The sequence below is a fragment of the Macaca mulatta genome, chromosome 12 (assembly GCF_049350105.2).
Source record: "Macaca mulatta isolate MMU2019108-1 chromosome 12, T2T-MMU8v2.0, whole genome shotgun sequence".
NCBI lineage: Eukaryota > Metazoa > Chordata > Mammalia > Primates > Cercopithecidae > Macaca > Macaca mulatta.
This window is the reverse complement of record NC_133417.1, coordinates 111,433,247-111,450,498: the sequence shown is the minus strand read 5'-3', so window position 1 is coordinate 111,450,498 and position 17,252 is coordinate 111,433,247. Positions and strand designations below refer to the sequence as shown.

Here is a 17,252-nt window from a genome sequence, read left to right as displayed (position 1 = left end):
GGAAACAGGTTTCTTGGTAGCAGGTGATTTGTCCATGATCCCACAGCCAGAAACAGGAGGAACTGGGATTTGAGAGCGGGCAGTCTAATTCTACAACCCATAGACCGTGATAGTGCCTGATATTTCCATTATACATGTGTGTTAATGATCTTAAAGTCTGCAAAGGAATTAAGCCTAAAAGTTTCTTCATAACCTAAGGATAATCATTCACCCCCAGCAATTAACAGAGCCATACAGATTGTACAAGTTAGAACACTAATTTCTGGGTGGAGCATTAAAACAACAGGTACATAAGTGGGCGTTGACTTCCCGTACATGGGCTGTGTTCTCTTTTTTCAAACTGTCAAAGTGAAGCATGGGGGCTGACGCGCGGATGAGGCTGCAAATGCCTTTTATGACAAGAATTCGATCCCAGCATCATGAAAATAGGTATTATTAATTTCCATTTGATTCAATTATTCTTTGAAAAGGAAAAATTTTCTCTCTCCTAATCTCACTGCCTTTAAAACTGATAAAACATTTGTATGCCTAAAATTAGCTCGCTTTTGTGTTCAAGGTTTTCAATGCCAACTCAAGAAAAACGTTATTGTGAAGATTATTCGCAATTCATCTAAGCTTCCTGAAAGATTCTATTCATTTCTCAAATCAGTGTCTTTCAAATACATCTCCCTCATCTCAATTCTCTTACTGTGTAAGGCCCTTCCATCTTTGACTTCAATTGTGGTAATAGGCTCCTGAATGATTGTCTTACTTCCATTCAAATTCTTTTCCAAACCATCTTGCAAACTGCTACCAGATGATCTTTACAAAAACAAATATTCTGTCACGTCGCTCCCTGCTACAAACATTTTTACGTGCTTTGGGAACAATGGAATAAAATCTAAACCCTTAAGCATGACATTCAAAGGCCTTTGTCATCAGAACACTCCCATTGATGTTATCCCTTCTCGAGCCAAATCAAAATACTTTCATTCTTCCTAATATACCAAAGAATATTGTCATTTGTCTTAATGCCTGGCATTAAGTAATAAATGACACAGGAGCTACAGCTAGGCAAGCTGCGTCTCTATTACAGGATAAGCTATGCCAGGGGTTGGGGTGTGAGGGTTATTCTACCACCTCCCAACTGGCAGCAGCGACAATATCACCACCCAACCTTCAATTTCCATCTAGCCTCCCTTTCCTTCCCTTGGGTGAATAAAGAGGGTCTCTTTTTAAAGTGTTGTTGTGCCTCAACGCCTTCCAAGCAGAGATCGTTCATCTGAATGGCAACAAAATACTCTACTGATGCCAAACATCTTGAGTGCATTGTGGGGTGTAGTATAGTTTATGTTTGACAGTGGAAAATACTCAGCAATGTCCCAAATACTACCTCCCCAGGGCAAAACACACATATACATGTTTCAAAAAATCTTTCTTCCCTAAGAAGACAGCCCTTGAAAAACAGCTTGCTGACCATATGTTTGATAGGTCATGGATCTGTGGTTTTCACTGGAGAAATCTCTCTTGTGTCCATCAATTCTTTCTATTCATTCTTTTTTTTTTTTTTTTTAAATGGAGTCTCACTGTATTGCCCAGGCTGGAGTGCAGTGGCACCATCTTGGCTCACTGCAACCTCCACCTCCCGAGTTCAAGCAATTCTCCTCCCTCAGTCTCCTGAGTAGCTGGGACAGGCACGCACCACCACACCCGGCTAATTTTTGTATCTTTAGTAGAGATGGGTTTCACCATGTTGGCCAGGCTGGTCTTGAACTCCTGACTCAAGTGATCCGCCTGCCTCAGCCTCTCAAAGTGCTGGGATCACAGGCGTGAGCCACTGCTCCCTGCCTTTTCTATTCCTTCCTGTTATCTAGTCAGAAGCAAAATACATGTTCCCCCAACAGCTGCTGTGGTGTTAACAGGAGACATATTCAGAGCTTGAGTTCTTTTTACCAGAGTGTGTGGAGAACTCTACACAGGCAACCTACGTAGACAAAGTTCACAATATCAAGTCCTTCTCTCTGTTCAAACCAGCTTAGAGCCTAAACTGCCTTAAGATTCTTTGAGGTGTACGTTTTTTGCAGTGGTCCATGAAAACCCATCTAACTCAACAATACAGAACAAAATTAAACCTCTCTTCATTCACCAAATGTTCTGCCGGAAAGAATCTTTGTGTTTTGTCAAGGTAGATGAACAAAATGTTTCCCTCTATAGCCAAGCCTTGTTGAAAGCCACACTTAAAAGTTTAATGTTACACACCCCTACCAGGTGTCCTTCCCCAAAATCATCTGGATTTTATAGACTGTTTATTATTACACTTTCTGCCAGACCTCTTGCAGTAAAATTTATTTATTTAGAAAAGAGTTTCAGCTTTGCCATCTATTAAATCTGAATAGATCAGACACCAGATTGTTTAATTCAATAGGTAGTTCTATACTCCACAAGCACACGATTTGCCATTTGAGTATCTAGGTAGAAGTAACCCAGGAATGTGATAACGTGGGTCCTCAAAGCAGCTGAATCCCTGCAGTAAATATGTCCCTTCACTTTCTATGGAACTTAAACCAGAGGCTTCATGGAGGTTCTCTGAACCTTGCTTCACACCAAGCATTTTTCACACACTTCTAATAGACTTGGGAGGCCCTACATATATCCCTGTTCACAGTACAGCTTGGCGGTTAAGTGGCTACACAAACTTTCTATGCTCATAGAGACCTTTATTAGTCTTTATTTCAGTCAGAATTATTTATGTGCCTTTCAGCAGCACCTATGGTTTAAGACAAATACAGTAGCCATTTCCTCTTTTCTGTCAAGTTGAAAAGCCTCATCCTGGCTTTGTTATTGTGCTCTTCCAAACTGAGAAGACTACATGGACATCTCAATGGAAAGTCACTGCCGACCAAGACCACTTGATCCTGCCTGTTTAATGATCCTGTTTATTTTAAACCTGGATTTAAAGACCTAATGCTGCCGGGCGTGGTAGCTCACACCTGTAATCCCAGCACTTTGGGAGTTCAAAGGGGGTGGAGCACTTGAGGTCAGGAGTTCAAGGCCAGCCTGTCCAACATGGCAAAACCCTGTCTCTACTAAAAATACAAAAATTAGCCGGGTGTGGTGGCGCATGCCTGTAATCCCAGCTACTTGGGAGGCTGAGGCACAAAAATCACTTGATTTTTCACACTTGATTCTCGAGTGAGAATTGCTTGAATCTGGGAGGTGGAGGTTGCAGTGAGCTGAGACTGCACCACTCCACTCCAGGCTGAATGACAGAAAGAGACTCTGTCTCAAAAATAAAAAAAAAAAAAGAGACCTAATATCCACCTACTATCTGTCTTCATTTCTGATTACTGCCCACCACAGCCTCTTTCTATCGCCCAGACATCCCTCCTATTTACCTCTGATCCTTCATTCACATCCTCCCATCAGCCCTCAAAAACTATTTGTATATATGCATATGTATATATGTGTGTGCATGTATATATGTATATCTTCACACGGCTAAATTGAGGAAAAATTTCCCCCATTTTCTTTTTGTGTCTCTTTTTGTCCTTTCTCTCTTATCCCACCAAAAATAAACAGGGAACTACGACACGACATGATTGATTATACAGTGTAATACGACTTTTTAATAATTTAAAGAAACATCTCTATAGGCCCTTTAAGTTGGCAGAAATGCTCAAGGTAGTAAGCTTTCTTTGTAAACACATTTTGCCTTTGAAAGCACCGATATTACTTTGAGATTGCATTATTACACAGTTCATTTTCACCCTCTAATCTCCACAGATTGGGTCTGTCAGTTCCTACCTGTAAGCTGTGCTCTGCCCCAAAGTTACACTCAACCATGTTTCTAGTTCAAAGTATAACTTAGCAGACACCTCACCCACTTCTACTTCATTCTTTTTTTTATTTTATATTTTGAGATGGAGTCTCATTCTGTTGCCAGACTTGAGTGCAGTGGTGTGATCTCAGCTCACTGCAACCTCCGCCTTACTGCACCTGGCTAATTTTTGTGTTTTTAGTAGAGACAGGGTTTTGCCATGTTGGCCAGCCTGGTCTTGAACTCCTGACTTCAAGTGATCTGCCTGTCTTGGCCTCCCAAAGTGCTGAGATTACAGGCATGAGCCACCAGCCTTGGCCTTCATTCTCTTTTCTGGAAAAAAATGTATTCTTATTTTCATAGAGGCAGGGTCTTCACTATGTTGCCCAGGCTGGTCTTGAACTCCTGGGCTCAAGCAGTGCCCTTGCCTCAGCCTCCAAAAGTGCTGGGATTACAGGTGTGGGCCCCTGTGCCTGGCCTACTTCATTCTCTAATCAGGGTAACTGGGTTACTGCCTAGTGAGCTATGATTCTGCCACTGCTCTCCAGTCTGGGTGACAGAGCAACACCCCTGTCTTAAAAAAAAAAAAAAAAAAAAAAGGCAGCAGAAAAAAAGGCAGCAGAGTCTTACCAGCAGCACCTCTTTAACCCACCATAGTCAACTGCAAAACCTCCTTCATGTTAAGTCTTCATGGCTAAAAAGGGGATTTCCTAAATACCTCCCTAACCATTGCTGGGGTAAGAGTTCCTCCTCGTAAGGCCAGCTTCTTTCCCTTTCTGTCCCCTCTAAGGGAAGCTCCCCTCTGCCTCCTCCAGTGAGCTTCTGAAGCCATAACCATTGTGAGAAATAGCTCCTACCTCAAAGACTTCTTATAACATCTTGTCACAGGAGGTGAGCACTGCCAGGGCTCCACCACAGTGCTCAAAGGCAGGGCCTAGAAAGTCATATTAGTTAGGATACAGGTTCAGCTGCTTTAACAAAAGCCCATTCCAGCCAGGCGCAGTGGCTCAAGGCTGTAATCGCAGCACTTTGGGAGGCTGAGATGGGCGGATCATGAGGTCAGGAGATTGAGACCATCCTAGCTAACACAGTGAAACCCTGTCTCTACTAAAAATATAAAAAATTAGGTAGGCGTGGTGGTGGGCACCTGTAGTCCCTGCTACTCTGGAGGCTGAGGCAGGAGAATGGAATGAACCTGGGAGGCGGAGCTTGCAATGAGCTGAGATCCAGCCACTGTACTCCAGCCTGGGTGACAGAGCGAGACTCCGTCTCAAAAAAAAAAAAAAAAAAAAAAAAAAAAAAGCCTGTTCCACAGACCCACTCAGTTTTGTAAGAAAAAAATAAATAGCCCAAAAGGATTCCAGGAGAATATTTTCACTTAGTAATCTAAAGGAAGCGGTCCAGAAAAGTAGGGCAGCTCTGTTCCATGAGGTCACCCAGGGGCCCAAACTTCTATAAATGAAAAACCATGTTTTCTTCATTTATATGGTGCAAGGTGGCTCATCACTGCATCTATATTCTAGCCCACGAGAAGAGGAGGAAAGGGGATGTAGAAGTCCTTGGACTCTGGTACAGAAGGCTCCAATGTCAGGGGTTATATTTGACTTCAAGAAAACTGTTGGTTCTATCTTCAAAATATACCTAGAATCTAATCATTTCCCATCACCTTCACTGCTACCACCTATTCCAAGCCACTGTCATCTCTGGCCAGGATTATTGCAATAATTTTCCATCTGGTCTGCCTATTTCTTTTTTTTTTTTTTTTTTTTTTTTGAGACGGAGTCTCACGCTGTTGCCCAGGCTGGAGTGCAGTGGCGCCATCTCGGCTCACTGCAAGCTCCGCCTCCCGGGTTCCCGCCATTCTCCTGCCTCAGCCTCCTGAGTAGCTGGGACTACAGGCGCCCGCCACCGCGCCCGGCTAATTTTTTTGTATTTTTAGTAGAGACGGGGTTTCACTGTGGTCTCGATCTCCTGACCTTGTGATCCGCCCGCCTCGGCCTCCCAAAGTGCTGGGATTACAGGCTTGAGCCACCGCGCCCGGCCTGGTCTGCCTATTTCTTACTTGTTTGCCCCACCATTATACCTAACAGTCTATTCTCAACAGAGCAGAAAGAGGGATCTTTCTATAATAAAAATCAGATTGCTTTTTCCCTTTGCAAAAATCCTTCAAAGGCTGACAAGCATCTATGTGATGTAACCTCCTACGTTCTTGTTGAATTTTTTCCTTCTCATCTTCCTCTTGCTTGGTTTTCTCATTCTATCCTAGACAGACGGGCATCCTTATTGCTTCTAGAATATGTTAGACACACTTCTGCCATAGCAAGAGTGCCTGGAACACTCTTGCTGGAAATATCCACGACTAATTCCCTCACCTCCATCAAGCCTTTGCTGTTATTTTTTCAACGAGTCCTTCTCAGACCACCTTATTGAAAATTAAAACCAGGCTGGGTGCAATGGCTCAAGCCTGTAATCCTAGCATTTGGGATGCTGAGGTAGGCAGATCACTTGAAGTCAGGAGTTTGAGACCAGCCTGGCCAACATGATGAAACCCAATCTGTACTAAAAATATGAAAATTAGCTGGCTGTGGTGGCTCATGCCTGTAACCCCAGCTACTCGGAGGCCGAGGCAGGAGAATCACTGGAACCCAGGATGCGAAGGCTGCAGTGAGTTGAGATCATGCCACTGCACTCCAGCCTAGGCAACAGAGCAAGAATCTGTCTTAAAGAAAAGAAAGGCCGGGCGCGGTGGCTCAAGCCTGTAATCCCAGCACTTTGGGAGGCCGAGACGGGTGGATCACGAGGTCAGGAGTTCGAGACCATCCTGGCTAACACGGTGAAACCCCGTCTCTACTAAAAAAATACAAAAAACTAGCCGGGCGAGGTGGCGGGCCCCTGTAGTCCCAGCTACTCGGGAGGCTGAGGCAGGAGAATGGCGTAAAAACCCGGGAGGCAGAGCTTGCAGTGAGCTGAGATCCGGCCACTGCACTCCAGCCTGGGCGACACAGCGAGACTCCGTCTCAAAAAAAAAAAAAAAAAAGAAAAGAAAGAAAGAAAGAAAGTTAAAACTACCTTCTATTCCCTTTATCCTGTTCAATTTTTTCATCTTTCTATAGCACTTACCGTATTTTAATATACTATGTAATTTTAATTACTTTTTTACTATCTATCCCTACCTGGTAAATATAAAATCTAAGAGGGAAGAAATAGTTGTCTTATTTAGTGAAGTATCTCAGTAGAGTAGTGCCTGAACAATGTGAGCACACCAAATATTGACTGAATGAATGAGTGATCGGGATTCAAAAATGGTGGTTGCCACTCCTGAGTTAGTCTTATGGGTTGTATGGTAACTCTCCTCCCCCACCAAAAAAAGATATGTTGAAGTCCTAACCCCCATTACCTCAGACTGTGACCTTATTTGAAATGGGGTCTAGGTTGGGCACAGTGGCTTATGCCTGTAATCCCAGCACTTTGGGAGGCTGAGGCAGCCAGATCACGAGGTCAGGAGTTCGAGACCAGCCTGGCCAACATAGTGAAACCCCATCTCTACTAAAAATATAAAAATTAGCCAGATATGGTGGCGCACGCCTGTAGTCCCAGCTACTCAGGAGGCTGAGGCAGGAGAATCGCTTGAACCCAGGAGATGGAGGTTGCAGTGAGCCAAGATCATGCCACTGCACTCCAGCCTAGGCAACAAGAGCGAAACCCTGTCTAAAAAAATAAAAAATAAAAAAATATATAAAAATTTAAAAAAAGAGGGAGAGAGAAATGGGGTCTTTACAGAGGCAATAGAATAGAAAATAGAATGAGGTAAGGGTGGGCCCTAATCCAAAATGACTGCTGTCTTTATATAAAGGGGAGATTTAGACACAGAGTCACACAGGGAGAATGCTATGTGAAGATGTAGGCAGAGATCAGTGTAACACGTGTCCAAGCCAAGGAAAGCCAATGTTTGCCAGCAAACCACAAGAAGCTAGGCAAGAGGCATGGAAAAGATTTTCCAGGACAGCCCTCAGAAGGAAACAACCTTGATTTCAGACTTAGCCTCCAGACTGTGAGACAATACATTTCTGTTGTCTTAGGCCAAGCAGTTTCTGGTGCTTTGTTACTGCAGCCCTAGGAAATGAATACATTTAGTCTCTAGATATTTGGAAAGGTCTAAATGAGGTCTGGAAACTTACTTAGATCGGGAAGTACCTGAAAACTGTAAAGCAATAGCCAAACATAGTATAATAGGTAAACAAGAGTATGTCTTCAAAAGTTAACTGTGTCCACTCAAGGATTCAGTAGGACAGTTGCTAAGTTCTGCCGTCTCTCTTTTCTCCACTCTGTCCCTACCCCTCACCATCACCATCACACAAAAACATCTGCTGTAAGTCTTGGGGGAATTCCTAAGCTCCTGTTTCCCATAAAAGATTCAGGTGAGCATCAACCAGCTGTTCTTGAAGCTTTTTCTCCAAGCCTGAACTACACCTTAAATCTAATGCAATCTGCTTCCTGGAAGATTAGAACCTCTCTGGTGCAGGGCTTTCTGTTTGAAGTTGTTCTGTTCAGATAGATCACTCATCCTCAAGGCATACGCACACACATGTAAACATACCACTATCCCACCCTCCAACCCCCTTCCCCAACAGAAAGCAGAAGAAGATGTTTGCCTTCAACAGGCCCTGAGATGATCACACTGTCCCAGCAGGGTCAGTAATGACATTGGAAGGGGAGGCTCCTGACTTTTGGTGAGGATAGTGGTTAGAAGCTATTAGGGGTCTTCCATGGGCTTTTCTTTGTTTGGGGAATGAGATTCTGTTTAGGGTTTTGTAAGGTGATTCAGACCACCCCATAGGCCATATGGCTTCTGAATTGCTAATAGCCTAAAGGAACAGATCATAGGTAGCTGGAAGGTAAGGATGTCCTAGTACACAGAAAAGACAAAGTTTTAGACTAAGCTGGCAAGGATCTGACACTGGGGAGAGTCAGTCACCAGAAGGAGTGAGTGAGAGGGCAGAGCGAGATCCCGGGCCTGAAAGAACGGGGCACCACCACAGGAGCCAATTCTTGCTCACTGGAGTGGGACCCGCGAAGGAAGGGATTTGGTGTCGAGGAATAAGCCAAGATCCTGGTGATAGAACTGTGGGTTGGCCGGGCGTGGTGGCTCACTCCTGTAATCCCAGCACTTTGGGAGGCCGAGGCGGGTGGATCACGAGGTCAGGAGTTCAAGACCAGCCTGGCCAAGATGGTGAAACTCTGTCTCTGCTAAAAATACAAAAAAAAAAAAAAATTAGCCGGGCACGGTGGCAGTTGTAATCCCAACTACTTGGGAGGCTGAGGCAGGAGAATCACTTGAACTCGGGGGGCGATGGTTGCAGTGAGCCCAGATCACGCCACTGCACTCCAGCCTGGGTGACAGAGTGAGACTCAATCTCAAAAAAAAAAAAAAAAAAAACAACAACAACCAGAACTGTGGGTCAAGGTTAGAGAGAGTCTGGCAGTGACACTGACGTAGGGGTGAACTCGCAAAATCTCACTTAAAGTTTTAAAATTATCTTTGGTTTGGAATGGGAGCCAATCATTTATTAAGCATCTGTTAATCACCTGTGATATATTAAGATATACAAGGCACTGGGGGTACAGCAATGACAGTCCTTATTCTCAAAGAGTTCACAGTTTATTAGGGGAGAAATTAAAAATAAATTAATGACAACATAATGTGTTAAGTGTGATAAGACAAGTATGACAGAAGAGGGGAATGCTGTCGTGGTTAAGAGCTCAGGCCATGGGTCCAACAGATCTGACTTTAGATCCTGACCCTGCAATTGCAGATTGTGTGATCTTGAGTAAGTTACTAAGCTGCTATAAGCTTCAGTGTTGTTTCTTATAAATGAGACCAATAATAGTACAGATGACCCTTGAACAACATGGGTTTCAACTGTGCAGATTCACTTAGGCATAGATTTTTTTCCCTCTGCCCCTACCACCCCGAGACAGCAAGACCCACCCATCCTCTTCCTCATCTTCAACCTACTTGTTGTGAAGATGATGAGGATGAAGCCCTTTATGATGGTCTACTTGCACTTAATGACTAGTAAATACATGTTTTCTTCCTTGTGATTTCCTTTTTTTTTTTTTTTTAATTGAGATGGAGTTTTGCTCTTGTTGCCCAGGCTAGAGTGCAATGGTACGATCTTGGCTCACTACAACCTCCACCTCCCAGGTTCAAGCAATTCTCCTGTCTCAGCTTCCCAAGCAGCTGGGATTACAGGCATGTACCACCATACCCAGCTAATTTTGTATGTTTAGTAGAGACAGGGTTTCATCATGTTGGTTAGGCTGGTCTTGAGCTTCTGACCTCAGGTGATCCACCCACCTCGGCCTCCCAAAGTGCTGGGATTATAGGAAAGAGCCACTGCTCTTAGCCCCTTATGATTTCCTAATAACATTTTCTTTTCTCTAGCTTACTTTGTTGCAAGAATACAGTATATAGTACATAAAACATACAAAATATGTGTTAATTGATGCTTTATGTCATTAGTAAGGCTTTTGATCAACAGAAGGCTATTAATAATTACGTTTTGAAGGAGTCAAAAGTTATATGCAAGTCAAGTTTGGTGGTGTGTTCCTGTAGTCTCCGCTACTGAGGAGGCTGAGTCAGGAAGAACCCTTGAGCTCAGGAATTTGAGTTCAGCTTGGGCAACATAGTAATACTCGTTTCTAAAAAAAAAAGAAATAGGGCCAGGCGTGGTGGCTCACGCCTGTAATTCCAGCACTTTGGGAGGCTGAGATGGGCAGATTACTTGAGGTCAGGAGATCAAGACCAGCCTGGCCAACATGGTGAAACCTTGTCTCTACTAAAAATACAAAAATTAGGTATGGTGGCACAAGCCTTTAGTCTCAGCTTCTTGGGAGGCTGAGGGAGGAGAATCTCTTGAACCCAGGAGGCAGAAGTTGCAGTGAGCCAAGATCGCACCACTGCACTCCAGTCTGGCCAACAGAGCAAGAGAGTTGGTCTCAGTAATAATGATAATAATAATAATAATAATAATAATAATAAGGCCAGGCATGGTGGCTCACGCCTGTAATCCCAACACTTTGGGAGGCCAAGGCGGGCAGATCACCTGAGGTCAGGAGTTCAAGACCAGCCTGGCCAAGAAGGTGAAACCCCATCTCTACTATAAATATAAAAATTAGTAAGGCACGGTGGTGGACATCTGTAATCCCAGCTACTAGGGAGGCTGAGGCAGGAGAATCACTTGAACCCGGGAGGCGGAGGTTACAGTGAGCTGAGATTGCGCCACTGCACTCCAGCTTGGGCAACAGGGCAAGACACTGTCTCCAAATAATAATAATTATTATTATTATATTATATTTTTATTATATTATATTATATTATTATAATTATAATAATAATTATTATTATTATAGACTGGGCACAGTGACTCACTCCTATAATTCCAGCACTTTGGGAGGCTAAGGCAAGAGAATCACTTAAGGCCAAGAGTTCAAGACCAGCCTGGGCAACATAACAAGACGCCATCTCTACAAAAATAAAAATATCAGCCAGGCATGGTGGTGTACTTCTGTAGTCCCAGCTACTTGGGAGGTTGAGGTGGGAGAATCACTTGAGCCTCAGAGTTTGAAGCTGCATTGAACTATGATTGTGTCCCTGCACTCTGACCTGGGTGACAGCGGGAGACTATGTCTCAATAACGATGAAAAGCTTTATGTAAATTTTTTTACTGTGTGTGGGGTCAGCGCCTCTAGGTACCCCCCATGTTTTTCAAGGGTCACCTGTAGTTACCTACAATGTAAGATCTTTTTTTTTTTAAGAGACGGTTTCTCACTTTGTTGCCCAGGCTTGTCTCAAACTCCTAGGCTCAAGCAATCCTCCTGCCTTAGCCTCTCAAAGCACTGGGATTACAAGTGTATGTAGGATTCTTATGAGGATCAAATTAGATCATGCATGTCTGGCATCTAGTAAATTCGCAATAACATTGACTATTATTTTATTGTAAATTGTTTTAATAATAATAATAATTATTATTATTATTATCTGCAGGAATGTAAGTCAGAAAATTTTCTAAGAAAGGTGGCATTTGAATTGAATATTGAAGAACAAAAAGTTGCTGGGTTAGGGTTGGGAGGAAGGGAAAAAATTGCTTTTGTTTTTTAATTATGCCCTGCTAGATTTCTCAGAAGGTTTTAGGTAGGATGATGAATTCAGTGATAGTCAAATTGAATTTGAGATGACTGTGAGCAACACAGGATGTTTTGACCTCTTTATACTATAATCTAAAATTTTACATATTTGCCTCATGTATGATTGTAGCTCCATGAAATGAATATAACTATTAATCTTTTTTCTGCTTGATCTTCAATACTGCAGATATAAATAGCACAAAATAAAATGGAAGAAGACAGAGTTGCACGCAGTACACTTTTGTGCTGATTGAAAAACTGACATTTAAGTCTTCTTAACCCAGAAAATTGGCCTTGATGAGAAAAAAGGCAGAGGGGCTGGGCGGGGTGGCTTATTACTGTAATCTCAGCACTTTTGGAGGCCGAGGTGGGTGGATCACGAGGTCAAGAGATTGAGACCATCCTGGACAACATGGTGAAACCCTGTCTCTACTAAAAATACCTGGAGGCTGAGGCAGGAGAATCGCTTGAACCCGGGAGGTGGAGGTTGCAATGAGCCGAGATGGCATCACTGCACTCCAGCCTGGCAACAAGCAAGACTCTGTCTCAAAAAAAAAAAAAAAGGCCAGATGCAGTGGCTCATGCCTGTAATCCCAGCACTTTGAGAGGCAGAGGCGGGCGAATCACCTGAAGTTGGGAGTTCAACACCAGCTTGACCAACATGGAGAAACCGCGTCTCTACTAAAAATACAAAAATTAGCCGGGCATGGTGCCACATGCCTGTAATTCCAGCTACTCAGGAGGCTGAGGCAGGAGAATTGCTTGAACTTGGGAGGCGAGGTTGAGGTGAGCCGAGATCACGCCATTGCACTCCAGCTTGGTCAACAAGAGCAAAACTCTATCTCAAAAAAAAAAAAAACAAAAACGGGCAGGGGGGTGGGCACAAAATAAAACTTACTTTGGTAGAAATTCTAAGAGACAAAATTTGGTATGGGCAAAAATTAAAGTAAAACTGATTAATAAATACAATCTTTGGCCGGACGCTCTGGCTTACACCTGTAATCCCAGCACTTTGGGAGGCTGAGATGGGTGGATCACTTGAGATCAGGAGTTCGAGACCAGCCTGGTCAACATGGTGAAACCCTGTCTCTACTAAAAATACAAAAATTAGCCAGGAATGGTAGCAGGCATCTGTAATCCCAACTACTCAGGAGGCTGAAGCAGGAGAATTGCTTGAGCCCAGGAAGCAGAGGCTACAGTGAGCCGAGATCACGCCATGCACTCCAGCCTCGGTAACAGGAGGTTGTCTCAAAAAAATAAATAAATAAATAAAAAACAGGAGGCTGTCTCAAAAAAAAAAATCTAATCTTTGTCATAAATTATTATAGAAAAGAATTATTTCAATAAGGTAAAATTTTAAATAAAGCTTAATTGCATTCTGTAGAATTATATATATATATATCAATATAGAAATTAAGTGGTCATAATCAAATTTACTCCAAAAGCCACCTTTTGGATGAGAAGCCATCTATATTGATATAATTCTGATTACTATGTTTGCTTTCATAAACATGGACTCAAAACATCCTTGGATGCAAAATCTCAGGTCAAAATCTCCAGTCACCTGCAGGTGGATTGATTAGGAAGTAGTTGGAACTGTTTATCTAGAGTTTAAGTAGTCAGGGCAACAACAAATCCAGATTTTTCAGGAAAATTTTTTGTTTTGAGGTGGGGTCCTGCTCTGTTACCCAGGCTGGAGTGCAGTGGCTTGATCATAGCTCACTGCAGCCTCAAACTCCTGGGCTTATGCAATCCTCTTGCCTCAGCCTCCTGAGTTGGGACTACAGTATGAGCCACCAGACGTGGTTATTTAAAAAAAAAATTTTTTTTGTAGAGACAGATTTTTGCTATATTTTCCAGGCTGGTCTCGAGTGATCTCCCTGCCTCAGCCTCCCAAAGTGCTGGGATTACAGATGTGAGTCACTGTGCCTGGCTGAAATACAGATTGTGAAGTTATCACTCTGTAAGTATTAATCTGTTTTCTTTTGCATTTGTCTGTAAGTATTAATCACTCTGTAAGTATTAATCTTACAGAGTGAAGTTATCACTCTGTAAGTATTAATCTGTTTTCTTTTGCATAAAATCATAATGCATATAGGAATCTAATAAATGCTTGTTGAATGTTAGACTCTCTCTAGTCAGCCCTACAAGCATTACAAACAGAAGAATTATAACTGTAGTCTGTCATTTTAATTTACCAATTACTAAATAATTTACAGAAATGAACTCTCATGCTGGGAGAATGATAATCAGAGTGAAACTGAGGCTCACCAAGACTTGAACATATGAGTATAACCACAAGTCCTATCAAAAAATATACTGTGTTTGCTGGGCATAGTTGCTCATGCCTGTAATCCCAGCACTTTGGGAGGCTGAGGTAGGAGGATCACTTGAGCCCAGGAGTTCAAGACCAGCCTGGGCAACATAGTGAGACCTTGTCTCTAAAAAAAATTTTTAAATTGGCTGGGCATGGTCGTGAGCACCTGTGGTCCTAGTTACTGGGGAAGCTGAGGTAGGAGGCACTTGAGCCTAGGAGGTTAAGGCTGCAGTGAGCCAAAATCATGCCATTGCACTCCAACTTGGGCAACAGAGTGAGACCCTGTCTCAAAAAAAGGAAAAAAAATACTATGTCTAGTCCATAACCTGAAATATTTTTATCTTCATGTTCCTTATCATTCACTGAACTTTTATTTTTCTTTAAACATTTTTTTTCTTTCTTTTCAAATTTGCTTCTACAGATTTCTTCATTCTCCATTTAGCAAGGTCATGGAAGATTTGGAGGAAACATTATTTGAAGAATTTGAAAACTATTCCTATGCCCTAGACTATTACTCTCTGGAGTCTGATTTGGAGGAAAAAGTCCAGCTGGGAGTTGTTCACTGGGTCTCCCTGGTGTTATATTGTTTATCTTTTGTCCTGGGAATTCCAGGAAATGCCATTGTTATTTGGTTCACGGGGTTCAAGTGGAAGAAGACAGTCAGCACTCTGTGGTTCCTCAATCTAGCCATTGCGGATTTCATCTTTCTTCTCTTCCTGCCCCTGTACATCTCCTATGTGGTCATGAATTTCCACTGGCCCTTTGGCATCTGGCTGTGCAAAGCCAATTCCTTCACTGCCCAGTTGAACATGTTTGCCAGTGTTTTTTTCCTGACAGTGATCAGTCTGGACCACTATATCCACTTGATCCATCCTGTCTTATCTCATCGGCATCGAACCCTCAAGAACTCTCTGATTGTCATTATATTCATCTGGCTTTTGGCTTCTCTAATTGGCGGTCCTGCCCTATACTTCCGGGACACTGTGGAGTTTAATAATCATACTCTTTGCTATAACAATTTTCAGAAGCATGATCCTGACCTCACTGTGATCAGGCACCATGTTCTGACCTGGGTGAAATTTATTGTTGGCTATCTCTTCCCTTTGCTAACAATGAGTATTTGCTACTTGTGTCTCATCTTCAAGGTGAAGAAGCGAAGCATCCTGATCTCCAGTAGGCATTTCTGGACAATTCTGGCTGTGGTTGTGGCCTTTGTGGTTTGCTGGACTCCTTATCACCTGTTTAGCATTTGGGAGCTCACCATTCACCACAATAGCTATTCCCACCACGTGATGCAGGCTGGAATCCCTCTCTCCACTGGTTTGGCATTCCTCAATAGTTGCTTGAACCCCATCCTTTATGTCCTAATTAGTAAGAAGTTCCAAGCTCGCTTCCGGTCCTCAGTTGCTGAGATACTCAAGTACACACTGTGGGAAGTCAGCTGTTCTGGCACAGTGAGTGAACAGCTCAGGAACTCAGAAACCAAGAATCTGTGTCTCCTGGAAACAGCCCAATAAGTTATTACTTTTCCACAAATCAGTATATGGCTTTTTATGTGGGTCCTCTGACTGATGCTTTCAGATTAAAATTGTTTCCAAGATAGAGAGCTGACTCTACTTTTATTGTTATTGTTTCTGGTCACTATATAGGCATCACATTTTTGTGTGGATATGAAACTTAGGAAGGATCCTCTTGACTCCTTGTGATGTGGCAATAAAAATTTTTTTTTAAACTGAAAATACTTAGGAAGGATCCACATAATTTTTTCTGCAACTTAAATGAAATGCATCATTCTTGCTAATTATACCATGGTGAATTAATCACTTTTGAAGCAATATCAGTTATTTTTTAAATAATAACTTTTCTAAAGCCTTAAGTCTTAATATTGAATATATGATTGGCCGGGCACGGTGGCTCACACCTGTAATCTCAGCACTTTGGGAGGCCAAGGCGGGCAGATCACTTGAGGTTGGGAGTTTGAGACCAGCCTGACCAACATGGAGAAACCCCACCTCTGCTAAAAATACAAAATTAGCCAGTCATGGTGGCACATGCCTGTAATCCCAGCTACTCGGGAGGCTGAGGCAGGAGAATCACTTGAACCTGGGAGACAGAGGTTGTGGTCAGCTGATACCATACCACTGCACTCTAGCCTGGGCAACAAGAGCAAAACTCTATCTCAAAAATAAATAAATATATGATTAACTAATTTTTAAAACATTACAATGTTTTCTTAAATTCATTTTAATTTTGTACAAATAACCTACTAGGCACATTTTTAAAATGCAACATGTATACTTAATTTCTTTATGTAATCTATGTATATACATTTATGAATTAAAGTAATTGTTGGTGATCTTAAAACATCTGTTTTAGTTAATGATTTGGGAGTTTTTTCTTCTTTCTCCCTCTCTCTCTCTCTTTGTTTTTTATAGTAGGAACAGCCTTTATTGATTGCGATGGGAAGTGGAAGAGGAGGGGATATGACAGCTCGTGTTCCTGAGACGGTGTCCACAGATACTGTCGCTACACTCCAAAAACCCAGTTAACTAATGATGCTTAATAAACTCCTCCCAACCCTAGTTCTTAAAACAATTTATACTTGTGATATTATTCTCACAATTCTGAGGGTCAGGAATTCAAAGAAGTCAGAAGGGAGGTTCATCTCTCTCTGCTTTGCAATATCTGGAGCATCAGCTGGACTGAGATGATGCAAATCACAGCTGGAAGCTGCCTAAGACATCCCCTTCCCTCCCTCCCTCTCCCCTCCCAGCACAGCTATTCCACCATGGCACTTCAGGGTAGCCAGACTTCTTATGTGGCAATTCAGGGCTCCAAGAGGCCAAGGTGGACATTTCTAGTCCTCTTAAAGGCTATGACTGGTACAGGTACAGTATTACTTCTACTGTATTGTATTGGTCAAAGCAGGCACAGACCAGCTCAGGTTTAAGG

The 17,252-nt window shown here is 42.6% G+C and overlaps 1 protein-coding gene across 7 annotated transcripts in view; it reads left to right on the top strand.

Moving 5' to 3' along the window:
- The window catches only part of CMKLR2 (chemerin chemokine-like receptor 2), a 49,181-nt gene extending 32,517 nt beyond the window's left edge, over positions 1–16,664 (top strand). For 3 of the 7 annotated variants that reach the window (XM_077956453.1, XM_077956452.1, XM_015110729.3), the window contains 2 exons: positions 13,844–13,946; positions 14,722–16,664. In XM_077956453.1, the coding sequence (XP_077812579.1) occupies positions 14,750–15,817 (1,068 nt within the window). In that variant the 5' untranslated portion in view covers positions 13,844–13,946; positions 14,722–14,749 and the 3' untranslated portion in view covers positions 15,818–16,664. 7 annotated transcript variants of the gene reach the window in all.
- The last annotated feature ends 588 nt before the right edge of the window (positions 16,665–17,252 follow it).